The sequence below is a fragment of the Scyliorhinus torazame genome, chromosome 4 (assembly GCF_047496885.1).
Source record: "Scyliorhinus torazame isolate Kashiwa2021f chromosome 4, sScyTor2.1, whole genome shotgun sequence".
In the NCBI taxonomy this organism is placed as follows: Eukaryota; Metazoa; Chordata; class Chondrichthyes; order Carcharhiniformes; family Scyliorhinidae; genus Scyliorhinus; species Scyliorhinus torazame.
This window is the reverse complement of record NC_092710.1, coordinates 342843303-342870509: the sequence shown is the minus strand read 5'-3', so window position 1 is coordinate 342870509 and position 27207 is coordinate 342843303. Positions and strand designations below refer to the sequence as shown.

Genomic DNA, 27207 nt, shown 5'->3' with positions numbered 1-27207 from the left:
ACTGTTCGGATGTCTTGCATGTGGCACAGAAAAATTCTGAGGGACAGAATTAATCTCCACTTGAAGAGGCAAGGATTAATGAAGGATAGTCAGCACGGTTTTGTCAAGGGGAGATATTGGGCGGGATTCTCCGTCCAGCATCGCCAGAATCAGAGTGCCCCAGGCCTTAGATCCTGGCCCATGGCTGATACCTTCACCCCCAAGGCCTCCACTGCGGACACCACCCGTGCAGTGCTGGGTGGCCGATACCCTGCAGCTGGAGGGAAGTTTGGAGGGGTGTGGAGGAGATGGGGTGTGGGGGATGAAGTGCAGGGTGAGTGGACATGGGGTTTGGGGCGAGGTATGTGCGGGTGGGATGGGACAGTTGAGCTGCTGGTGGCCAGGCCCCCAAGTTGGCGAACCTGGAGTCGATCAGGTAGTCCCGTGCGCGGCAGCCCTGGCTCACACGCCAGGGGCCCCTTGTGCCTTGCTGGACTGGCATATCCTGCCATATCCTGGCCCCCCTCGCATCCCCCTCATCGGACGAGGCCTGGCGTTCCTCCTCCCCATCCAGTATTTCGCCCCTCTGTTGCACGATGTTGTGGAGGACACAGCAGGCCTACACGATTGGAGACCCTCTTGGGGTTGTACTGGCGGTCACTACCAGAGTGGTCCAGGCAGCTGAACTGTTTCCTGAGGTTGCCGATGCACCGCTCGATGAAGCACCCATCAGACTAGGCGCCATTAGCCACAACCAGGGCGGATAACCCCTCACCCGAGGGTGCACCTCAAAGATGTTGGGCACTGATGAGTGAGGGGAGGCGGTGGCGTAGTGGTATTATCACTGGACTAGCTAACCAGAGACCCAGAGTAATGCTCTGGGGACCCAGGTTTGAATCCCACCACTGCAGATTATAAAATTTGAATTCAATAAAAATCTGGAATTAAAGGTCTAAGGATGACCATGAAGCCATTGTCAGTTGTCATAAAAATCCATCGGGTTCACTCATGTCCTTGAGGAAATCTGTCATCCTTACCTGGTCTGGCCTACATGTGACTCCAAACACGTAGCAATGTGGTTGACTCTTAACTGCCACCTCAAGGACAATTAGGGATGGCCAATGAATGCCCGCAGCCATGAACAACAAAAAAAAATGAATGTGTCGTGCACGCTGCCCGGGGCATGCCTGTGACGGCGGCGAATCCCGCTGTCAGGGCAAACTGGTGGGCTCAGTCCAGATTGAGGTTGACACATTGTGCTGCCCTGACCTACACGGCATTCGTGACAGCATGGATACACCTGTGCACCGACGCCTGTGAGATCCCAGACAGGTCCCTATTCAGTGCCTGGAAGGACAACATGGCAAAAAGGCTCAGGGCGACGATCACTTTGATGGCCACTCCCCTACGGTTCCAGGTGCGCCATTATTTGGCACAGATGTCGCATGGTCTCCCTGCTCAGCCATAGTCTTCGGCGACACGCTCGGTTCAGCACATCCTCAAATGACAGGCGTGGCTGATGTACGAGGCCATGATGGAGCACTTTCTTCCCACCTCCTCCTTGGCCTGTTGTGCGGCCGGCTCTCTATCCTCACCTGCTGACCCCTGCTCCTCTGGGGCAGCCTCCTGTTCAGCTGGGGCCTCTCCGAGCAGCTCCTGCTCATGCAGACTCATTACGTCTGCTTGGGCCGCCGCGGCCAGGCAGATGCCAACCATTCCTGGGTGGACTCCGAAATCCATTGCCTGCAGGGGGTAAAGGTGAGTCATGTTAGAATAATGCATACTCCAAGTGCCCACCCAATTCCAACAGGCTACACGGTGGCTTTGGTCTGCAGTGTAGCCCCTGCCCCTGCATGTCACCCTCCCCCTTCCCACGCCCACCCCGACTGTTCCTCCCAACACTCTGCCTGCTACCAGGGAGCCTCAAACCAGCCCACCTACCGATGCCTAGCACTATCGATGTGGTCCCTGTCCTGTGCTCTCCTGTGTGGTCTACTGAGGGTGGCCATGGGTGGGCCATGTGCTACCCTGGCACCCCATTATGGGGTGGGAGAGGCCACCGTGTGTCGCCGGCCAGCACCATGCTTGGTGGCATGCGTATGGGCAGGACCAACGAATGGGGCTCTGGCGAGGGGGTGGGCATCCGTTGGGACCGTAGCTGTGGTGTACCATGGGTCCTCTTTGCAAAGCATGGGTTGTGCCTACCTGTCCGGGGCAGGATGGATGGGAGCAGGGGCACAGTGGGCAGGCGGGGCTTGGTGACAGCCAGTGCTCCTGCTCACCTTCCCATCCAGCTTTGTGTCAATAGCAAAGATATTACATTTTGTTCCCTCATCTAAATCATTGATAAAATTGTGAATATCTGGGGCTCCAGCACCAATACCCACTAGTCACTGCCTGCCATTTGAAAAAAGATTTGTTTCCTGTCTACCAACCAGTTTTCTATCCACCTCAATACACCACCCCTAATCCCATGTGCTTTAATTTTACACACTAATCTCTTATGTGGGACTTTGTTGAAAACCTTTGGAAAGTACAAATACACCACATCCACTGGCTCCCCCTATCAACTCTACTAGTTACATCCTCAAAGAATTCCAGTAGATTTGTCAACCTTGATTTCTCCTTCATAAATCCATGCTGACTCTGTCCAATCCTGCCACTCTTTTCGAAGTGCTCTGCTATAAAATCTTTAATAGTGGATTCTAGAATTTTCCTCACTATCGATGTCAAGCTTACTGGTCTATAATTCCCTATTTTCCCTCTGCCTCCCTTTTTAAATAGTGGAGTTACATTAGCTACCCTCCAATCTGCAGGGACTGTTCCAGAGTCTATAGAATCATGGAAGATGACCACCAACCCATCCACTATTTCTACAGCCACTTCTCTAAGAATGCTGGGATGTAGATTATCATGCCCTGGGGATTTATCATTCATCAAACCCATCAATTTCCCCCACACCATTTCTCTAATAATATTGAACTCCTTCTGTTGCTCCCTCTCACTAAACCCTGCGTTCCCCCACATTGCTGTCTTATAGAATCATAGTATTTACAGTACAGAAGGAGGTCTTTTGGCCCATCAAGTCTGCACTGGTCCTTATAAAGAGCACCCTACCCAAGCCTACACCTCCACTCTATCCCCGTAACCTCACCCAACCCTTTTGGACACACGAGGAGCAATTTAGCATGGCCAATCCACCAAACCTGCACACCTTTGCACTGTGGGAGGAAACCAGAGCACCCGGAAGAAATCCATGCAGACACGAGGAGAATGTGCAGACTCCGGCAGACAGTGACCCAAACCGGAAATCGAACCTGGGACCCTGGCTGTGCTAACCACTGTGCTACCTTGCTGCCGTCTTATTTGTGTATTCCTTTGTGAAAACAGAAGCAAAGTATGTATTCAGTTGCTCAGCCATTTCTATGTCACCCATTATAAATTCTACTGTTTGTGACTGTAAGGGACCTACATTTGTCTTCACCAATCTTTTTCTATTCATCTACTGATAGAAACTTTTATGTCACTGTTTCAGCCCTTCCCCCTTTCAGGACCCCCTCCTTCATCCCCACTCTTCATACCTACACTTCACTCCCCACTTTCATGGACATGCCCCCACTCAGGCCCCGATCCTTGGCAGTACCAATCCTGGAACCCTGAATACTTCCAACCTGGAACCCGGGAAGTGCCCCTGACATCCTGGCAGTGCCAGTTTCCACTGCCAGGGTGCCCAGGAGATGGGGGAGTGCCAAGGCACTGCCCTGTCTATTCCACCGGGGGGGGCTCCAATGGCCTCTGAGACCCCCAGAGTTGCCATCACGCTTGGTCTCCCCTTGTGGAGACCAGTGCTAATCAGCACCTGGATGAGGCCATCTGGCAAGATCGGTGACTCCCAGGAACAGGGAGAAAGCAGCCTCAAACCACCCGCATATATTTAGATTAGCCCAATGGATAATTTAAATATGATTATCTGGATCACGTCCAGTGAGGGCATGTGAACACAATACTCCACGTGGTCAGCTGACTTGCACACAGTTTTGCACCTGGCGTGAAACTCGTTTTGCGCCTCCCCCACGATGCTTCCAGTACAACGGGATAGTTGCTGTATTTGTGGCCAGACATACTTCATTGTCTTCATTCAGTCTGTGTGATTTTATCCTTTCAGATTAGTGAGTGGAACCTCCAAGGGTTACCAAATGATGACCTGTCAGTTCAAAATGGTATCATTGTAACCAAGGCAACCAGGTATCCTCTTCTCATAGACCCTCAGACACAGGGTAAAACCTGGATCAAGAGGAAGGAGAAAAATAACGAATTACAGGTAGGAATTCACCAAGTTTTGAACTTGTGTTTTTTAGCTTGTAGAGCAGTACACTGACTACAATAATCGCTAAAGATAAATAAACGATCCCCCAAAGTGGCTGTGTCTAAACCATTAACTGTCAATCACAGGCCTGTGGAGTTGAATGGATGCTTTGAGTTTCAATGGGTGTCAGGGGATTTGAAGCCTTTCCGAGTGTTGTGGACTTTCCAAGAAGCCCTGACGCATGTTCCAGCTGCTGTTTTAAAGTCATTGGTCTGAGGGAGCAGCTGTTAGGAAAGGGAATATGTCCCTGGGGCTGGACTGCTCTTCAGCTGTCAGGCAGACCAGTTCAGGCTGAGGAGGCTACCTCAGGGATCACTGTTGAGCCCACAATTGTTCACAATTTACACAGATGATTTAGAGTTGGGGACCAAGTGCAATGTGTCCAAGTTTGCAGATGACACTAAGATGAGTGGTAAAGCAAAATTGCAGAGGATACTGGAAATCTGCAGAGGGATTTGGATAGTTTAAGCCAATGGGCTAGGGTCTGACAGATGGAATACAATGTTTACAAATGTGAGGTTATCCATTTTGGTAGGAATAACATCAAAAGGGATTATTATTTAAATGATAAAATATTAAAACATGCTGCTGTGCAGAGAGACCTGGATGTGCTAGTGCATGAGTTGCAAAAAGTTGGTTTACAGGTGCAACAGGTGATTAAGAAGGCAAATGGAGTTTTGTCCTTCATTGCTAGAGGGATGAAGTTTAAGATTAGGGAGGTTATGCTGCAATTGTATAAGGTGTTAGTGAGGCCACACCTGGAGTATTGTGTTCAGTTTTGTTCTCCTTACCTGAGAAAGGACGTACTTGCAGGGGAGATTCACGAGGTTAATCCCAGAGTTGAGGTCGTTGGATTACGAGGAGAGGTTGAATCGACTGGGACTGCACTTGTTGGAATTTAGAAGGATGAGGGGGGATCTCATAGAAACATATACAATTATGAAGGGAATCGATAGGATAGATGCGGGCAGGTTGTTTCCACTGGCAGGTGGAAGCAGAACTAGGGGACATAGCCTCAAAATAAGGGGAAGTAGATTTAGGTCTGAGTTTAGGAGGAACTTCTTCACCCAAAGGGTTGTGAATCTATGGAATTCCCTGCCCAGTGAAGCACCCTCAGGTAGCCCAACAATCCTTAGCTTCTTGCGGCCTGACCTGTTCTTCCATCTTGCCGTTGAGTGCTGTCTGGGTTGTTACCAACCTTGCAACGAGGCAGAACGTTCTCCTGCCTTCTCCTGTTCCTGCACTGTACCGTCCTGGGTCTCCAGTCTCCCCTCCATTCTTTTCAGTGCCTCTTTGAAGGGGGCCAACGCAGTTTCTATGACCAACGTCATGGCTGACATGAGGTCCTTCTTCATGGAGTCCCTGTGTTTTTGGAGCGCTTTTGAAAGGAGCTACATCCACTGCTCCATTGATGGGTGGGCCAGCGATCATGTTGTCGATCCCATTTGGTCTGCCGTGCTCTGCTCTGCTTCGCTCCGCATGTCTGAGATCTAGGTCCTCCTCTCCCAACTTTTTCTCTTACCATTTTTCCGGCTCCATGGCTGATTTGAAGGCATTTCCTCAGATGGTTATTAGTTTAGGGTGAGGGTGGGGGCTAATTTTGTTATTTTGGTGCCTATTCATGGGTTAAAAGGGCCTAAATTGAAGTTCCCAAGGGAGAGCCACTTTTCGTGCAACTGCTCAGCACATTACCGGGGAGGCAGTGGTATAGTGGTATTGTCGCTGGACTAGTAATCCAGAGACCCCGGGTAATGATCTGGGGATCTAGGTTTGAATCCCACCATGGCAGTTGGTGTCATTTGAATTCAATTTTTAAAAATCTGGAATTAAAAGTCTAAAGGTCATCATGAGATAATTGTCAATTGTCATAAAAACCCATCTGGTTCACTAATGTCCTTCAGGGAAGGAAATCTGCCTTCCTTACCTGCTCTGGCCTACACATGATTCCAGAACCACAGTGTTGTGGCTGACTTTTAAATGCTCTCAGGGATGGGCAATAAATGCAGGATCAGCCAGCAACGCCCACATCCCACGAACAAATTCAAAAAAACACCAGAAGTCCCACGATTGGTGGAGTTGTGGATAGTGAGGAGGGCTGTTGTCAGCTGCAAAGAGACATAGATAGGATGCAGAGCTGGGCTGAGAAGTGGCAGATAGAGTTTAACCCTGAAAAGTGTGAGGTTGTCCATTTTGGAAGGACAAATATGAATGCGGAATACAGGGTTAACGGTAGAGTTCTTGGCAATGTGGAGGAGCAGAGAGATCTTGGGGTCTATGTTCATACATCTTTGAAAGTTGCCACTCAAGTGGATAGAGCTGTGAAGAAGGCCTATGGTGTGCTCGCGTTCATTAACAGAGGGATTGAATTTAAGAGCCGTGAGGTGATGATGCAGCTGTACAAAACTTTGGTAAGGCCACATTTGGAGTACTGTGTACAGTTCTGGTCGCCTCATTTTAGGAAGGATGTGGAAGCTTTGGAAAAGGTGCAAAGGAGATTTACCAGGATGTTGCCTGGAATGGAGAGTAGGTCTTACGAGGAAAGGTTGAGGGTGCTAGGCCTTTTCTCATTAGAACGGAGAAGGATGAGGGGCGACTTGATAGAGGTTTATAAGATGATCAGGGGAATAGATATAGTAGACAGTCAGAGACTTTTTCCCCGGGTGGAACAAACCATTACAAGGGGACATAAATTTAAGGTGAATGGTGGAAGATATAGGGGGGATGTCAGAGGTAGGTTCCTAACCCAGAGAGTAGTGCGGGCATGGAATGCACTGCCTGTGGAAGTAGTTGAGTCGGAAACATTAGGGACCTTCAAGCAGCTATTGGATAGGTACATGGATTACGGTAAAATGATATAGTGTAGATTTATTTGTTCTTAAGGGCAGCACGGTAGCATTGTGGATAGCACAATTGCTTCACAGCTCCAGGGTCCCAAGTTCGATTCCGGCTTGGGTCATTGTCTGTGCAGAGTCTGCACATCCTCCCCGTGTCTGCGTGGGTTTCCTCCGGGTGCTCCGGTTTTGTCCCACAGTCCAAAGATGTGCAGGTTAGGTGGATTGGCCATGATAAATTGCCCTTAGTGTCCAAAATTGCCCTTAGTGTTGGGTGGAGGTGTTGACTATGGGTAGGGTGCAGACTCAATGGGCCGAATGGCCTCCTTCTGCACTTTAAATTCAATGATAATCTATGATTAATCTAGGACAAAGGTTCGGCACAACATCGTGGGCCGAAGGGCCTGTTCTGTGCTGTATTTTTCTATGTTCTATGATTGTCCTTTTATAAAACCATGTTGACTTTGCCTGATTGTATTATGCTTTTGTGAATTGCTACTACTTCCTTAATAGATGTAAACATTTCCCAATTAGTCATTAAGTGAGTTGGCCTGTAGCTTTCTGCTTTCTATATCCCTCCCTTCTGGAAAGAGTTATATTTGCAGTTTTCCAGTCTACTGGGACCTTTTCAGAATCTAGGGAATTTTGGAAGGTTAAAACCAATCGATCCAACTATCTTGAATCCTCTTCTGTTAAATAAGGTAAGAGCTGATGGTGTAAGATCCTGGCATGGATAGAGGATTGCCTGACTGGCAGAAGGCAGAGAGTGGGAATAAAGGGGTCTTTTTCAGGATGGCAGCCGATGACTAGTGGTGTGCCTCAGGGGTCGGTGCTGGGACCACAACTTTTCACAATATACATTAATGATCTGGAAGAAGGAACTGAAGGCACTGTTGCTACCTTTGCAGATGATACAATGATCTGTAGAGGGACAGGTAGTATTGAGGAAGCAGGGGAGGCTGCAGAAGGACTTGGACAGGCTAGGAGAGTGGGCAATGAAGTGGAATGCAATGTGGAACAGTGTGAGGTTATGCACTTTGGAAGGAGGAATAGAGGCACAGACTATTTTCTAAATGGGGAAATGCTTCAGAAATCAGAAGCACAAAGAGACTTGGGAGTCCTTGTTCACAATTCTCTTAAGGTTAACATGCAGGTTCAGTCGGCAGTTAGGAAGGCAAATGCAATGTTAGCATTCATGTCGAGAAGACTAGAATACAGGACCATGGATATATTTCTGAGGCTATATAAGACTCTGGCCAGACCCCATTTGGAGTATTGTGAGCAGTTTTGGGCCCTGTATCTAAGGAAGGATTTGCTGGCCTTGGAAAGGGTCCAGAGGAGGTTCACAAGAATGATCCCTGGAATGAAGGACTTGTCGTATGAGGAACGGTTGAGGACTCTGGGTCTGTACTCGTTGGAGTGTAGAAGGAGTGTAGAGGGGGGATCTTATTGAAACTTACAGGGTACTGCGAGGCCTGGATAGAGTGGACGTAGAGAGGATGTTTCCACTTGTAGGAAAAGCTAGAAGCAGAGGACACAATCTCAAACTGAAGGGACGATCCTTTAAAACAGAGATGAGGAGGAATTTCTTCAGCCGGAGGGTGATGAATCTGTGGAACTCTTTGCCACAGAAGGCTGTGGAGGCCAAATCACTGAGTGTCTTTAAGTCAGAGATCGATAGGTTCTTGATGAATAAGGGAATCAGGGGTTATGGGGAGAAGGCAGGAGAATGGGGATGAGAAAATATCAGCCATGATTGAATGGCGGAGCAGACTCGATGGGCCGAGTGGCCTAATTCTGCTCCTATGTCTTATGGTCTTTTCGTCTTCTGAATCCTTTGATTTCTCAAGAACCCACCCAGATGTTAACCAACCAATCTCACTGAAACATTTGTCTTTCTCACAAAAGTTTCCAATCTCCACCTTTTAAAATCCTGCCTTGGAATTTGCACCAAAAGTCACAACTGCTGCCTTTGCCCCAATGGCTCACAGTACGGAGCTACAACAGCTGTTAACTGCAGCTGTTTCTTTAATTTAACTTAACTGGAGTCTTTGCCATATCCCTGACTTGTCTGTAACACTTCCTGCCCTGCCTGGCTGTCCCAAAGCTGACAACCTGACTGATTGCTCACCACGGCACCTCTTCTGCCTTAATGACTGCTCCTTCCAGATGTTAGTTCACCACAATTCCTCTCCTGCCTTGAGCCTCTTCTCCCTGAACATCTCTTGTTTGTTCTTTTACTACCTGTTTATCCTTTATTTCTCTTTTCTTTTATTTTTGCTGTTACATTTTTGAAATATGGATGACTTATAGACATGTGTCTTTAAGGCAGCCTGTGTCTAGAATTCAAGCAGAAGGAAGCAGTGGCCTGTGCCTTTAATTCAAACAGAGGATTGCGCTGTTTTAGACTGGTGATTGCAGGCTGGCCAGTGTCAGTAATGACTCAGTTTTATTGATTTGACGTGTAGCCAATGAAGCCGAGGGCCAGGGTTCTCCGATCCCGCGCCAAGTCAAAAAATCGCCAGGGGGGGGGGGGAGAATCGCGCCACGCCACTCCGACACCGGGCTGCCGATTCTCTGGTGCGTTTCTCCGGCGCCGGTGGGGTCGCCACCTCACCGGTGGGGGCATGTGGGGCTGGAATTGGCCGCGCACTTGCCCAGGGTGGCGTAACAACACATTCAGTCACCCAGAATTCCTGCCACAACTCTTGGATGCATCGAGCTAACAATGACTTCCAAAGCTTCTTCTAAACAGAACCCTCTCAGCAACATGAAACAAACACATGGGGCGAGATTCTCCGACCCCCCGCCGAAGTCCCGCCGCTAAAATGCCTGACCCGCCAGCGTAAATTAAACCACCTACCTTACCGGCGGGACAAGGCGGCGCGGGCGGGCTCCGGGGTCCTGGGGGGGGCGCGGGGCGATCTGGCCCCGGGGGGTGCCCCCACGGTGGCCTGGCCCGCGATCGGGGCCCACCGATCCGCGGGCGGGCCTGTGCCGTGGGGGCACTCTTTCCCTTCCGCCTTCGCCACGGTCTCCACCATGGCGGAGGCGGAAGAGACTCCCTCCACTGCGCATGCGCGGGAATGCCGTCAGCGGCCGCTAACGCTCCCGCGCATGCGCCGCCCGGAGATGTCATTTCCGCGCCAGCTGGCGGGGCACCAAAGGCCTTTTCCGCCAGCTGGCGGGGCGGAAATTCGTCCGGCGCCGGTCTAGCCCCTCAAGGTTGGGGCTCGGCCCCCAAAGATGCGGAGCATTCCGCACCTTTGGGGCGGCGCGATGCCCGTCTGATTTGCGCCGTTATGGGCACCAGTCGGCGGACATCGCGCCGTTTCCGGAGAATTTCGCCCAAGATCACTGGGGCTTTGTCAGACACCCAACCGCACAGAGCGACCAAATAGTTCCCAGAGCTGACAACAACACTTTAGCTGCAAGGAACGAGTCACCCCCCTCCTCACTTGCTCATGACTAACTGAGTCACTAAAATTGACTGGCCATTGAACAGGTCTGGGACCTATCACCACACTCCAATAGAGTCCCACACTTGTAATTAGGCAGGAACCAATGTAACAGCATTGGAACATGCTTTTAATGTGACAATAGAAATTACATATCACACACAATGGGGGGAGGAGATGGGGCAGCCTTCCAAAATGGAGCCCTGATCTGCAAGGAGCCTCTCCTGCTGGTGCAATCCCTCTAAATGTGACCTCAGCAGGGAGAAGCTCCCTGAGGCCAAATAAAATGGCAAAGTGCCATTGGATAGCGGGTTGTTTCTTGGTGCTGCAACCTCTGAGAATCATTCTGGTAAGTGCACCATACAGCGGACTTTAACTTGAGTCGGCTGAATCGCATCGAACAATTTGAATTCATAACACATATTATCGAGTCTAAAGATGGTCTACTCTGCCAGGGATGTCTTTTTGTACTCAGGCAGCTTGGTTAGTAGTAGCACATCTTTTTTTTTAATGAACATTTTATTGAGGTATTTTTTGGTATTATAACAACACAATAAACAATGTACATGAAACTATAAACATAGTGCAAAAGCCGTCTCCCTCCCTTACAGGTCCCACCTTTATTAACCCCCTACTCTCAGCTAAACTAACCCCCCCCCCCACCCTTCTGCTGACGATTAATTTTCCGCGAAGATGTGAATGAATGGTTGCCACCTCCGGGTGAACCCTAACAGTGACCCTCTCAAGGCGAACTTGATTTTCTCCAAACAGAGAAAGTTAGCCATGTCCGATAGCCAGGTCTCCGACTTCCAGGGCTTTGAGTCCCTCCAAGTTAATAGTATCCGTCTCCAGGCTACCAGGGAAGCAAAGGCCAGAACGTCTGCCGCTTTCTCCTCCTGGATTCCCGGGTCTTCCGACACCCCGAAAATCACCACCTCTGGACTCAGCGACACCCTTGTTTTTAACACCGTGGACATGACATCTGCAAACCCCTGCCAAAATCCCCTAGGCTTCGGACATGCCCAGAACATGTGGACATGGTCCGCTGGTCCTCCCGCATATTTTGCACACCGGTCTTCCACCCCAAAGAATCTGTTCATCCGGGCCACTGTCTTGTGAGAGTAGTAGTATATCTTGGTGATGTACATTGAAGATCCCCGCTTGCAGAGAATATTCACTTCCCTTGATACATCTTCCAAGTTGGATCCAACATTGAGGGATACTGATTCATCAGCTGAAAGAGTGAAAGATCCAACATTGAGGGGTACTGATTCATCAGCTGAAAGAGTGAAAGATCCAACATTGAGGGATACTGATTCATCAGCTGAAAGAGTGAAAGATCCAACATTGAGGGGTACTGATTCATCAGCTGAAAGAGTGAAAGATCCAACACTGAGGGATACTGATTCATCAGCTGAAAGAGTGAAAGATCCAACATTGAGGGGTACTGATTCATCAGCTGGAAGAATGAAAGATCCAACATTGAGGGGTACTGATTCATCAGCTGAAAGAGTGAAAGATCCAACACTGAGGGATACTGATTCATCAGCTGAAAGAGTGAAAGATCCAACATTGAGGGATACTGATTCATCAGCTGGAAGAATGAAAGATCCAACATTGAGGGATACTGATTCATCAGCTGAAAGAGTGAAAGATCCAACACTGAGGGATACTGATTCATCAGCTGAAAGAGTGAAAGATCCAACATTGAGGGGTACTGATTCATCAGCTGAAAGAGTGAAAGATCCAACACTGAGGGATACTGATTCATCAGCTGAAAGAGTGAAAGATCCAACATTGAGGGGTACTGATTCATCAGCTGAAAGAGTGAAAGATCCAACATTAAGGGATACTGATTCATCAGCTGAAAGAGTGAAAGATCCAACATTGAGGGATACTGATTCATCAGCTGAAAGAGTGAAAGATCCAACATTGAGGGATACTGATTCATCAGCTGAAAGAGTGAAAGATCCAACACTGAGGGATACTGATTCATCAGCTGAAAGAGTGAAAGATCCAACATTGAGGGGTACTGATTCATCAGCTGAAAGAGTGAAAGATCCAACATTAAGGGATACTGATTCATCAGCTGAAAGAGTGAAAGATCCAACATTGAGGGGTACTGATTCATCAGCTGAAAGAGTGAAAGATCCAACATTGAGGGGTACTGATTCATCAGCTGAAAGAGTTAAAGATCCAACATTGAGGGATACTGATTCATCAGCTGAAAGAGTTAAAGATCCAACATTGAGGGGTACTGATTCATCAGCTGAAAGAGTGAAAGATCCAACATTGAGGGATACTGATTCATCAGCTGAAAGAGTGAAAGATCCAACATTGAGGGATACTGATTCATCAGCTGAAAGATCCAACATTGAGGGATACTGATTCATCAGCTGAAAGAGTGAAAGATCCAACATTGAGGGATACTGATTCATCAGCTGAAAGAGTGAAAGATCCAACATTGAGGGATACTGATTCATCAGCTGAAAGAGTGAAAGATCCAACATTGAGGGATACTGATTCATCAGCTGAAAGAGTGACAGATCCAACATTGAGGGATACTGATTCATCAGCTGTAAGAGTGAAAGATCCAACATTGAGGGGTACTGATTCATCAGCTGAAAGAGTGAAAGATCCAACATTGAGGGGTACTGATTCATCAGCTGAAAGAGTGAAAGATCCAAAATTGAGGGATACTGATTCATCAGCTGAAAGAGTGAAAGATCCAACATTGAGGGATACTGATTCATCTGCTGAAAGAGTGAAAGATCCAACATTGAGGGGTACTGATTCATCAGCTTAAAGAGTGAAAGATCCAACATTGAGGGATACTGATTCATCAGCTGAAAGAGTGAAAGATCCAACATTAAGGGATACTGATTCATCAGCTGAAAGAGTGAAAGATCCAACATTGAGGGGTACTGATTCATCAGCTGGAAGAATGAAAGATCCAACATTGAGGGATACTGATTCATCAGCTGAAAGAGTGAAAGATCCAACACTGAGGGATACTGATTCATCAGCTGAAAGAGTGAAAGATCCAACATTGAGGGGTACTGATTCATCAGCTGAAAGAGTGAAAGATCCAACATTAAGGGATACTGATTCATCAGCTGAAAGAGTGAAAGATCCAACATTGAGGGGTACTGATTCATCAGCTGAAAGAGTGAAAGATCCAACATTGAGGGGTACTGATTCATCAGCTGAAAGAGTTAAAGATCCAACATTGAGGGATACTGATTCATCAGCTGAAAGAGTTAAAGATCCAACATTGAGGGGTACTGATTCATCAGCTGAAAGAGTGAAAGATCCAACATTGAGGGATACTGATTCATCAGCTGAAAGAGTTAAAGATCCAACATTGAGGTATACTGATTCATCAGCTGAAAGAGTGAAAGATCCAACATTGAGGGATACTGATTCATCAGCTGAAAGAGTGAAAGATCCAACATTGAGGGGTACTGATTCATCAGCTGAAAGAGTGAAAGATCCAACATTGAGGGATACTGATTCATCAGCTGAAAGAGTGAAAGATCCAACATTGAGGGGTACTGATTCATCAGCTGAAAGAGTGAAAGATCCAACATTGAGGGGTACTGATTCATCAGCTGAAAGAGTGAAAGATCCAACACTGAGGGGTACTGATTCATCAGCTGAAAGAGTGAAAGATCCAACATTGAGGGATACTGATTCATCAGCTGAAAGAGTGAAAGATCCAACATTGAGGGATACTGATTCATCAGCTGAAAGAGTGAAAGATCCAACACTGAGGGATACTGATTCATCAGCTGAAAGAGTGAAAGATCCAACATTGAGGGATGCTGATTCATCAGCTGAAAGAGTGAAAGATCCAACATTGAGGGGTACTGATTCATCAGCTGAAAGAGTGAAAGATCCAACATTGAGGGGTACTGATTCATCAGCTGAAAGAGTGAAAGATCCAACATTAAGGGATACTGATTCATCAGCTGAAAGAGTGAAAGATCCAACATTGAGGGGTACTGATTCATCAGCTGAAAGAGTGAAAGATCCAACATTGAGGGGTACTGATTCATCAGCTGAAAGAGTTAAAGATCCAACATTGAGGGATACTGATTCATCAGCTGAAAGAGTGAAAGATCCAACATTGAGGGATACTGATTCATCAGCTGAAAGAGTGAAAGATCCAACATTGAGGGATACTGATTCATCAGCTGAAAGAGTGAAAGATCCAACACTGAGGGATACTGATTCATCAGCTTAAAGAGTGAAAGTTCCAACATTGAGGGATACTGATTCATCAGCTGGAAGAGTGAAAGATCCAACATTGAGGGATACTGATTCATCAGCTGAAAGAGTGAAAGATCCAACATTGAGGGATACTGATTCATCAGCTGAAAGAGTGAAAGATCCAACATTGAGGGATACTGATTCATCAGCTGAAAGAGTGAAAGATCCAACATTGAGGGATACTGATTCATCAGCTGAAAGAGTGAAAGATCCAACATTGAGGGGTACTGATTCATCAGCTGAAAGAATGAAAGATCCAACATTGAGAGATACTGATTCATCAGCTGAAAGAGTGAAAGATCCAACATTGAGGGATACTGATTCATCAGCTGAAAGAGTGAAAGATCCAACATTGAGGGGTACTAATTCATCAGCTGAAAGAGTGAAAGATCCAACATTGAGGGATACTGATTCATCAGCTGAAAGAGTGAAAGATCCAACATTGAGGGATACTGATTCATCAGCTGAAAGAGTGAAAGATCCAACATTGAGGGATACTGATTCATCAGCTGAAAGAGTGAAAGATCCAACATTGAGGGGTACTGATTCATCAGCTGAAAGAATGAAAGATCCAACATTGAGAGATACTGATTCATCAGCTGAAAGAGTGAAAGATCCAACATTGAGGGATACTGATTCATCAGCTGAAAGAGTGAAAGATCCAACATTGAGGGGTACTGATTCATCAGCTGTAAGAATGAAAGATCCAACATTGAGGAATACTGATTCATCAGCTGGAAGAGTGAAAGATCCAACATTGAGGGGTACTGATTCATCAGCTGAAAGAGTGAAAGATCCAACATTGAGGGATACTGATTCATCAGCTGAAAGAGTGAAAGATCCAACATTGAGGGATACTGATTCATCAGCTGAAAGAGTGAAAGATCCAACATTGACGGATACTGATTCATCAGCTGGAAGAGTGAAAGATCCAACATTGAGGGATACTGATTCATCAGCTGAAAGAGTGAAAGATCCAACATTGAGGGGTACTGATTCATCAGCTGAAAGAGTGAAAGATCCAACATTGAGGGATACTGATTCATCAGCTGAAAGAGTGAAAGATCCAACATTGAGGGATACTGATTCATCAGCTGAAAGAGTGAAAGATCCAACATTGAGGGATACTGATTCATCAGCTGAAAGATCCAACATTGAGGGATACTGATTCATCAGCTGAAAGAGTGAAAGATCCAACATTGAGGGATACTGATTCATCAGCTGAAAGAGTGAAAGATCCAACATTGAGGGATACTGATTCATCAGCTGAAAGAGTGAAAGATCCAACATTGAGGGATACTGATTCATCAGCTGAAAGAGTGACAGATCCAACATTGAGGGATACTGATTCATCAGCTGTAAGAGTGAAAGATCCAACATTGAGGGGTACTGATTCATCAGCTGAAAGAGTGAAAGATCCAACATTGAGGGGTACTGATTCATCAGCTGAAAGAGTGAAAGGTCCAACATTGAGGGATACTGATTCATCAGCTGAAAGAGTGAAAGATCCAACATTGAGGGATACTGATTCATCTGCTGAAAGAGTGAAAGATCCAACATTGAGGGGTACTGATTCATCAGCTTAAAGAGTGAAAGATCCAACATTGAGGGATACTGATTCATCAGCTGAAAGAGTGAAAGATCCAACATTGAGGGGTACTGATTCATCAGCTGAAAGAGTGAAAGATCCAACATTGAGGGATACTGATTCATCTGCTGAAAGAGTGAAAGATCCAACATTGAGGGATACTGATTCATCAGCTGAAAGAGTGAAAGATCCAACATTGAGGGATACTGATTCATCAGCTGAAAGAGTGAAAGATCCTAGATTGAGGGGTACTGATTCATCAGCTGAAAGAGTTAAAGACCCAACATTGAGGGGTACTGATTCATCAGCTGAAAGAGTGAAAGATCCAACATTGAGGGATACTGATTCATCAGCTGAAAGAGTGAAAGATCCTAGATTGAGGGATACTGATTCATCAGCTGAAAGAGTGAAAGATCCAACATTGAGGGATACTGATTCATCAGCTGAAAGAGTGAAAGATCCAACATTGAGGGGTACTGATTCATCAGCTGAAAGAGTGAAAGATCCAACATTGAGGGGTACTGATTCATCAGCTGAAAGAGTGAAAGATCCAACATTGAGGGATACTGATTCATCAGCTGAAAGAGTGAAAGATCCAACATTGAGGGATACTGATTCATCAGCTGAAAGAGTGAAAGATCCAACATTGAGGGATACTGATTCATCAGCTTAAAGAGTGAAAGATCCAACATTGAGGGATACTGATTCATCAGCTGAAAGAGTGAAAGATCCAACATTGAGGGGTACTGATTCATCAGCTGAAAGAGTGAAAGATCCGACATTGAGGGGTACTGATTCATCAGCTGAAAGAGTGAAAGATCCAACACTGAGGGATACTGATTCATCAGCTGAAAGAGTGAAAGATCCAACATTGAGGGATACTGATTCATCAGCTGAAAGAGTGAAAGATCCAACATTGAGGGATACTGATTCATCAGCTGAAAGAGTGAAAGATCCAACATTGAGGGATACTGATTCATCAGCTGAAAGAGTGAAAGATCCAACATTGAGGGGTACTGATTCATCAGCTGAAAGAGTGAAAGATCCAACATTGAGGGGTACTGATTCATCAGCTGAAAGAGTGAAAGATCCAACATTGAGGGGTACTGATTCATCAGCTGAAAGAGTGAAAGATCCAACATTGAGGGGTACTGATTCATCAGCTTAAAGAGTGAAAGATCCAACATTGAGGGGTACTGATTCATCAGCTGAAAGAGTGAAAGATCCAACATTGAGGGGTACTGATTCATCAGCTTAAAGAGTGAAAGATCCAACATTGAGGGGTACTGATTCATCAGCTTAAAGAGTGAAAGATCCAACATTGAGGGATACTGATTCATCAGCTGAAAGAGTGAAAGATCCAACATTGAGGGATACTGATTCATCAGCTGAAAGAGTGAAAGATCCAACATTGAGGGGTACTGATTCATCAGCTGAAAGAGTGAAAGATCCAACATTGAGGGATACTGATTCATCAGCTTAAAGAGTGAAAGATCCAACATTGAGGGATACTGATTCATCAGCTGAAAGAGTGAAAGATCCAACATTGAGGGATACTGATTCATCAGCTGAAAGAGTGAAAGATCCAACATTGAGGGATACTGATTCATCAGCTGAAAGAGTGAAAGATCCAACATTGAGGGATACTGATTCATCAGCTGAAAGAGTGACAGATCCAACATTGAGGGATACTGATTCATCAGCTGAAAGAGTGAAAGATCCAACATTGAGGGATACTGATTCATCAGCTGAAAGAGTGAAAGATCCAACATTGAGGGATACTGATTCATCAGCTGAAAGAGTGAAAGATCCAACATTGAGGGATACTGATTCATCAGCTGAAAGAGTTAAAGATCCAACATTGAGGGATACTGATTCATCAGCTGAAAGAGTTAAAGATCCAACATTGAGGGATACTGATTCATCAGCTGAAAGAGTTAAAGATCCAACATTGAGGGATACTGATTCATCAGCTTAAAGAGTGAAAGATCCAACATTGAGGGGTACTGATTCATCAGCTGAAAGAGTGAAAGATCCAACATTGAGGGATACTGATTCATCAGCTGAAAGAGTGAAAGATCCAACATTGAGGGATACTGATTCATCAGCTGAAAGAGTGAATGATCCAACATTGAGGGGTACTGATTCATCAGCTGAAAGAGTGAAAGATCCAACATTGAGGGGTACTGATTCATCAGCTGAAAGAGTGAAAGATCCAACATTGAGGGGTACTGATTCATCAGCTGAAAGAGTGAAAGATCCAACATTAAGGGATACTGATTCATCAGCTGAAAGAGTGAAAGATCCAACATTGAGGGGTACTGATTCATCAGCTGAAAGAGTGAAAGATCCAACATTGAGGGATACTGATTCATCAGCTGAAAGAGTGAAAGATCCAACATTGAGGGATACTGATTCATCAGCTGAAAGAGTGAAAGATCCAACATTGAGGGGTACTGATTCATCAGCTGAAAGAGTGAAAGATCCAACATTGAGGGGTACTAATTCATCAGCTGAAAGAGTGAAAGATCCAACACTGAGGGATACTGATTCATCAGCTGAAAGAGTTAAAGATCCAACATTGAGGGATACTGATTCATCAGCTGAAAGAGTGACAGATCCAACATTGAGGGATACTGATTCATCAGCTGAAAGAGTGAAAGATCCAACATTGAGGGGTACTGATTCATCAGCTGAAAGAGTGAAAGATCCAACATTGAGGGATACTGATTCATCAGCTGAAAGAGTGAAAGATCCAACATTGAGGGATACTGATTCATCAGCTGAAAGAGTGAAAGACCAACATTGAGGGATATTGATTCATCAGCTGAAAGAGTGAAAGATCCAACATTGAGGGGTACTGATTCATCAGCTGAAAGAGTGAAAGATCCAACATTGAGGGGTACTGATTCATCAGCTGAAAGAGTGAAAGATCCAACATTGAGGGATACTGATTCATCAGCTGAAAGAGTGAAAGATCCAACATTGAGGGATACTGATTCATCAGCTGAAAGAGTGAAAGATCCAACATTGAGGGGTACTGATTCATCAGCTGAAAGAGTGAAAGATCCAACATTGAGGGGTACTGATTCATCAGCTGAAAGAGTGAAAGATCCAACATTGAGGGGTACTGATTCATCAGCTGAAAGAGTGAAAGATCCAACATTAAGGGATACTGATTCATCAGCTGAAAGAGTGAAAGATCCAACATTGAGGGGTACTGATTCATCAGCTGAAAGAGTGAAAGATCCAACATTGAGGGGTACTGATTCATCAGCTGAAAGAGTGAAAGATCCAACATTGAGGGATACTGATTCATCAGCTGAAAGAGTTAAAGATCCAACATTGACGGATACTGATTCATCAGCTGAAAGAGTGAAAGATCCAACATTGAGGGATACTGATTCATCAGCTGAAAGAGTGAAAGATCCAACATTAAGGGATACTGATTCATCAGCTGAAAGAGTGAAAGATCCAACATTGAGGGGTACTGATTCATCAGCTGAAAGAGTGAAAGATCCAACATTGAGGGGTACTGATTCATCAGCTGAAAGAGTGAAAGATCCAACATTGAGGGATACTGATTCATCAGCTGAAAGAGTGAAAGATCCAACACTGAGGGGTACTGATTCATCAGCTGAAAGAGTGAAAGATCCAACATTGAGGGGTACTGATTCATCAGCTGAAAGAGTGAAAGATCCAACATTGAGGGATACTGATTCATCAGCTGAAAGAGTGAAAGATCCAACATTGAGGGATACTGATTCATCAGCTGAAAGAGTGACAGATCCAACATTGAGGGATACTGATTCATCAGCTGAAAGAGTGAAAGATCCAACATTGAGGGATACTGATTCATCAGCTGAAAGAGTGAAAGATCCAACATTGAGGGATACTGATTCATCAGCTGAAAGAGTGAAAGATCCAACATTGAGGGATACTGATTCATCAGCTGAAAGAGTGAAAGATCCAACATTGAGGGATACTGATTCATCAGCTGAAAGAGTGAAAGATCCAACATTGAGGGGTACTGATTCATCAGCTGAAAGAGTGAAAGATCCAACATTGAGGGGTACTGATTCATCAGCTGAAAGAGTGAAAGATTCAATATTGAGGGATACTGATTCATCAGCTGAAAGAGTGAAAGATCCAACATTGAGGGGTACTGATTCATCAGCTGAAAGAGTGAAAGATCCAACATTGAGGGATACTGATTCATCAGCTGAAAGAGTGAAAGATCCAACATTGAGGGATACTGATTCATCAGCTGAAAGAGTTAAAGATCCAACATTGAGGGATACTGATTCATCAGCTGAAAGAGAAAAGATCCAACATTGAGGGGTACTGATTCATCAGCTGAAAGAGTGACAGATCCAACATTGAGGGATACTGATTCATCAGCTGAAAGAGTGAAAGATCCAACATTGAGGGATACTGATTCATCAGCTGAAAGAGTGAAAGATCCAACATTGAGGGATACTGATTCATCAGCTGAAAGAGTGAAAGATCCAACATTGAGGGATACTGATTCATCAGCTGAAAGAGTTAAAGATCCAACATTGAGGGATACTGATTCATCAGCTGAAAGAGTTAAAGATCCAACATTGAGGGATACTGATTCATCAGCTGAAAGAGTTAAAGATCCAACATTGAGGGATACTGATTCATCAGCTTAAAGAGTGAAAGATCCAACATTGAGGGGTACTGATTCATCAGCTGAAAGAGTGAAAGATCCAACATTGAGGGATACTGATTCATCAGCTGAAAGAGTGAAAGATCCAACATTGAGGGATACTGATTCATCAGCTGAAAGAGTGAATGATCCAACATTGAGGGGTACTGATTCATCAGCTGAAAGAGTGAAAGATCCAACATTGAGGGGTACTGATTCATCAGCTGAAAGAGTGAAAGATCCAACATTGAGGGGTACTGATTCATCAGCTGAAAGAGTGAAAGATCCAACATTAAGGGATACTGATTCATCAGCTGAAATAGTGAAAGATCCAACATTGAGGGGTACTGATTCATCAGCTGAAAGAGTGAAAGATCCAACATTGAGGGATACTGATTCATCAGCTGAAAGAGTGAAAGATCCAACATTGAGGGATACTGATTCATCAGCTGCAAGAGTGAAAGATCCAACATTGAGGGGTACTGATTCATCAGCTGAAAGAGTGAAAGATCCAACATTGAGGGGTACTAATTCATCAGCTGAAAGAGTGAAAGATCCAACACTGAGGGATACTGATTCATCAGCTGAAAGAGTTAAAGATCCAACATTGAGGGATACTGATTCATCAGCTGAAAGAGTGACAGATCCAACATTGAGGGATACTGATTCATCAGCTGAAAGAGTGAAAGATCCAACATTGAGGGGTACTGATTCATCAGCTGAAAGAGTGAAAGATCCAACATTGAGGGATACTGATTCATCAGCTGAAAGAGTGAAAGATCCAACATTGAGGGATACTGATTCATCAGCTGAAAGAGTGAAAGACCAACATTGAGGGATATTGATTCATCAGCTGAAAGAGTGAAAGATCCAACATTGAGGGGTACTGATTCATCAGCTGAAAGAGTGAAAGATCCAACATTGAGGGGTACTGATTCATCAGCTGAAAGAGTGAAAGATCCAACATTGAGGGATACTGATTCATCAGCTGAAAGAGTGAAAGATCCAACATTGAGGGATACTGATTCATCAGCTGAAAGAGTGAAAGATCCAACATTGAGGGGTACTGATTCATCAGCTGAAAGAGTGAAAGATCCAACATTGAGGGGTACTGATTCATCAGCTGAAAGAGTGAAAGATCCAACATTGAGGGGTACTGATTCATCAGCTGAAAGAGTGAAAGATCCAACATTAAGGGATACTGATTCATCAGCTGAAAGAGTGAAAGATCCAACATTGAGGGGTACTGATTCATCAGCTGAAAGAGTGAAAGATCCAACATTGAGGGGTACTGATTCATCAGCTGAAAGAGTGAAAGATCCAACATTGAGGGATACTGATTCATCAGCTGAAAGAGTTAAAGATCCAACATTGACGGATACTGATTCATCAGCTGAAAGAGTGAAAGATCCAACATTGAGGGATACTGATTCATCAGCTGAAAGAGTGAAAGATCCAACATTAAGGGATACTGATTCATCAGCTGAAAGAGTGAAAGATCCAACATTGAGGGGTACTGATTCATCAGCTGAAAGAGTGAAAGATCCAACATTGAGGGGTACTGATTCATCAGCTGAAAGAGTGAAAGATCCAACATTGAGGGATACTGATTCATCAGCTGAAAGAGTGAAAGATCCAACACTGAGGGGTACTGATTCATCAGCTGAAAGAGTGAAAGATCCAACATTGAGGGGTACTGATTCATCAGCTGAAAGAGTGAAAGATCCAACATTGAGGGATACTGATTCATCAGCTGAAAGAGTGAAAGATCCAACATTGAGGGATACTGATTCATCAGCTGAAAGAGTGACAGATCCAACATTGAGGGATACTGATTCATCAGCTGAAAGAGTGACAGATCCAACATTGAGGGATACTGATTCATCAGCTGAAAGAGTGAAAGATCCAACATTGAGGGATACTGATTCATCAGCTGAAAGAGTGAAAGATCCAACATTGAGGGATACTGATTCATCAGCTGAAAGAGTGAAAGATCCAACATTGAGGGATATTGATTCATCAGCTGAAAGAGTGAAAGATCCAACATTGAGGGATACTGATTCATCAGCTGAAAGAGTGAAAGATCCAACATTGAGGGATACTGATTCATCAGCTGAAAGAGTGAAAGATCCAACATTGAGGGATACTGATTCATCAGCTGAAAGAGTGAAAGATCCAACATTGAGGGATACTGATTCATCAGCTGAAAGAGTGAAAGATCCAACATTGAGGGATACTGATTCATCAGCTGAAAGAGTGAAAGATCCAACATTGAGGGATACTGATTCATCAGCTGGAAGAGTGAAAGATCCAACATTGAGGGATACTGATTCATCAGCTGAAAGAGTGAAAGATCCAACATTGAGGGATACTGATTCATCAGCTGAAAGAGTGAAAGATCCAACATTGAGGGATACTGATTCATCAGCTGAAAGAGTGAAAGATCCAACATTGAGGGATACTGATTCATCAGCTGAAAGAGTGAAAGATCCAACATTGAGGGGTACTGATTCATCAGCTGAAAGAGTGAAAGATCCAACATTGAGGGATACTGATTCATCAGCTGAAAGAGTGAAAGATCCGACATTGAGGGGTACTGATTCATCAGCTGAAAGAGTGAAAGATCCAACATTGAGGGATACTGATTCATCAGCTGAAAGAGTGACAGATCCAACATTGAGGGATACTGATTCATCAGCTGAAAGAGTGAAAGATCCAACATTGAGGGGTACTGATTCATCAGCTGAAAGAGTGAAAGATCCAACATTGAGGGATACTGATTCATCAGCTGAAAGAGTGAAAGATCCAACATTGAGGGATACTGATTCATCAGCTGAAAGAGTGAAAGACCAACATTGAGGGATATTGATTCATCAGCTGAAAGAGTGAAAGATCCAACATTGAGGGGTACTGATTCATCAGCTGAAAGAGTGAAAGATCCAACATTGAGGGGTACTGATTCATCAGCTGAAAGAGTGAAAGATCCAACATTGAGGGATACTGATTCATCAGCTGAAAGAGTGAAAGATCCAACATTGAGGGATACTGATTCATCAGCTGAAAGAGTGAAAGATCCAACATTGAGGGGTACTGATTCATCAGCTGAAAGAGTGAAAGATCCAACATTGAGGGGTACTGATTCATCAGCTGAAAGAGTGAAAGATCCAACATTGAGGGGTACTGATTCATCAGCTGAAAGAGTGAAAGATCCAACATTAAGGGATACTGATTCATCAGCTGAAAGAGTGAAAGATCCAACATTGAGGGGTACTGATTCATCAGCTGAAAGAGTGAAAGATCCAACATTGAGGGGTACTGATTCATCAGCTGAAAGAGTGAAAGATCCAACATTGAGGGATACTGATTCATCAGCTGAAAGAGTTAAAGATCCAACATTGACGGATACTGATTCATCAGCTGAAAGAGTGAAAGATCCAACATTGAGGGATACTGATTCATCAGCTGAAAGAGTGAAAGATCCAACATTAAGGGATACTGATTCATCAGCTGAAAGAGTGAAAGATCCAACATTGAGGGGTACTGATTCATCAGCTGAAAGAGTGAAAGATCCAACATTGAGGGGTACTGATTCATCAGCTGAAAGAGTGAAAGATCCAACATTGAGGGATACTGATTCATCAGCTGAAAGAGTGAAAGATCCAACACTGAGGGGTACTGATTCATCAGCTGAAAGAGTGAAAGATCCAACATTGAGGGGTACTGATTCATCAGCTGAAAGAGTGAAAGATCCAACATTGAGGGATACTGATTCATCAGCTGAAAGAGTGAAAGATCCAACATTGAGGGATACTGATTCATCAGCTGAAAGAGTGACAGATCCAACATTGAGGGATACTGATTCATCAGCTGAAAGAGTGAAAGATCCAACATTGAGGGATACTGATTCATCAGCTGAAAGAGTGAAAGATCCAACATTGAGGGATACTGATTCATCAGCTGAAAGAGTGAAAGATCCAACATTGAGGGATACTGATTCATCAGCTGAAAGAGTGAAAGATCCAACATTGAGGGATACTGATTCATCAGCTGAAAGAGTGAAAGATCCAACATTGAGGGGTACTGATTCATCAGCTGAAAGAGTGAAAGATCCAACATTGAGGGGTACTGATTCATCAGCTGAAAGAGTGAAAGATTCAATATTGAGGGATACTGATTCATCAGCTGAAAGAGTGAAAGATCCAACATTGAGGGGTACTGATTCATCAGCTGAAAGAGTGAAAGATCCAACATTGAGGGATACTGATTCATCAGCTGAAAGAGTGAAAGATCCAACATTGAGGGATACTGATTCATCAGCTGAAAGAGTTAAAGATCCAACATTGAGGGATACTGATTCATCAGCTGAAAGAGAAAAGATCCAACATTGAGGGGTACTGATTCATCAGCTGAAAGAGTGACAGATCCAACATTGAGGGATACTGATTCATCAGCTGAAAGAGTGAAAGATCCAACATTGAGGGATACTGATTCATCAGCTGAAAGAGTGAAAGATCCAACATTGAGGGATACTGATTCATCAGCTGAAAGAGTGAAAGATCCAACATTGAGGGATACTGATTCATCAGCTGAAAGAGTTAAAGATCCAACATTGAGGGATACTGATTCAGCAGCTGAAAGAGTTAAAGATCCAACATTGAGGGATACTGATTCATCAGCTGAAAGAGTTAAAGATCCAACATTGAGGGATACTGATTCATCAGCTTAAAGAGTGAAAGATCCAACATTGAGGGGTACTGATTCATCAGCTGAAAGAGTGAAAGATCCAACATTGAGGGATACTGATTCATCAGCTGAAAGAGTGAAAGATCCAACATTGAGGGATACTGATTCATCAGCTGAAAGAGTGAATGATCCAACATTGAGGGGTACTGATTCATCAGCTGAAAGAGTGAAAGATCCAACATTGAGGGGTACTGATTCATCAGCTGAAAGAGTGAAAGATCCAACATTGAGGGGTACTGATTCATCAGCTGAAAGAGTGAAAGATCCAACATTAAGGGATACTGATTCATCAGCTGAAATAGTGAAAGATCCAACATTGAGGGGTACTGATTCATCAGCTGAAAGAGTGAAAGATCCAACATTGAGGGATACTGATTCATCAGCTGAAAGAGTGAAAGATCCAACATTGAGGGATACTGATTCATCAGCTGAAAGAGTGAAAGATCCAACATTGAGGGGTACTGATTCATCAGCTGAAAGAGTGAAAGATCCAACATTGAGGGGTACTAATTCATCAGCTGAAAGAGTGAAAGATCCAACACTGAGGGATACTGATTCATCAGCTGAAAGAGTTAAAGATCCAACATTGAGGGATACTGATTCATCAGCTGAAAGAGTGACAGATCCAACATTGAGGGATACTGATTCATCAGCTGAAAGAGTGAAAGATCCAACATTGAGGGGTACTGATTCATCAGCTGAAAGAGTGAAAGATCCAACATTGAGGGATACTGATTCATCAGCTGAAAGAGTGAAAGATCCAACATTGAGGGATACTGATTCATCAGCTGAAAGAGTGAAAGACCAACATTGAGGGATATTGATTCATCAGCTGAAAGAGTGAAAGATCCAACATTGAGGGGTACTGATTCATCAGCTGAAAGAGTGAAAGATCCAACATTGAGGGGTACTGATTCATCAGCTGAAAGAGTGAAAGATCCAACATTGAGGGATACTGATTCATCAGCTGAAAGAGTGAAAGATCCAACATTGAGGGATACTGATTCATCAGCTGAAAGAGTGAAAGATCCAACATTGAGGGGTACTGATTCATCAGCTGAAAGAGTGAAAGATCCAACATTGAGGGGTACTGATTCATCAGCTGAAAGAGTGAAAGATCCAACATTGAGGGGTACTGATTCATCAGCTGAAAGAGTGAAAGATCCAACATTAAGGGATACTGATTCATCAGCTGAAAGAGTGAAAGATCCAACATTGAGGGGTACTGATTCATCAGCTGAAAGAGTGAAAGATCCAACATTGAGGGGTACTGATTCATCAGCTGAAAGAGTGAAAGA

The 27207-nt window shown here is 44.5% G+C and overlaps 1 protein-coding gene across 1 annotated transcript in view; it reads left to right on the top strand.

The window, feature by feature from the left end:
• The window catches only part of LOC140411190 (dynein axonemal heavy chain 8-like), a 2783184-nt gene that overhangs the window by 2585306 nt on the left and 170671 nt on the right, over nt 1-27207 (top strand). The window contains exon 74 of the mRNA XM_072500280.1: nt 4145-4300. Coding sequence (XP_072356381.1) covers nt 4145-4300 — 156 coding nt within the window. The remainder of the gene's footprint in view (nt 1-4144; nt 4301-27207) is intronic.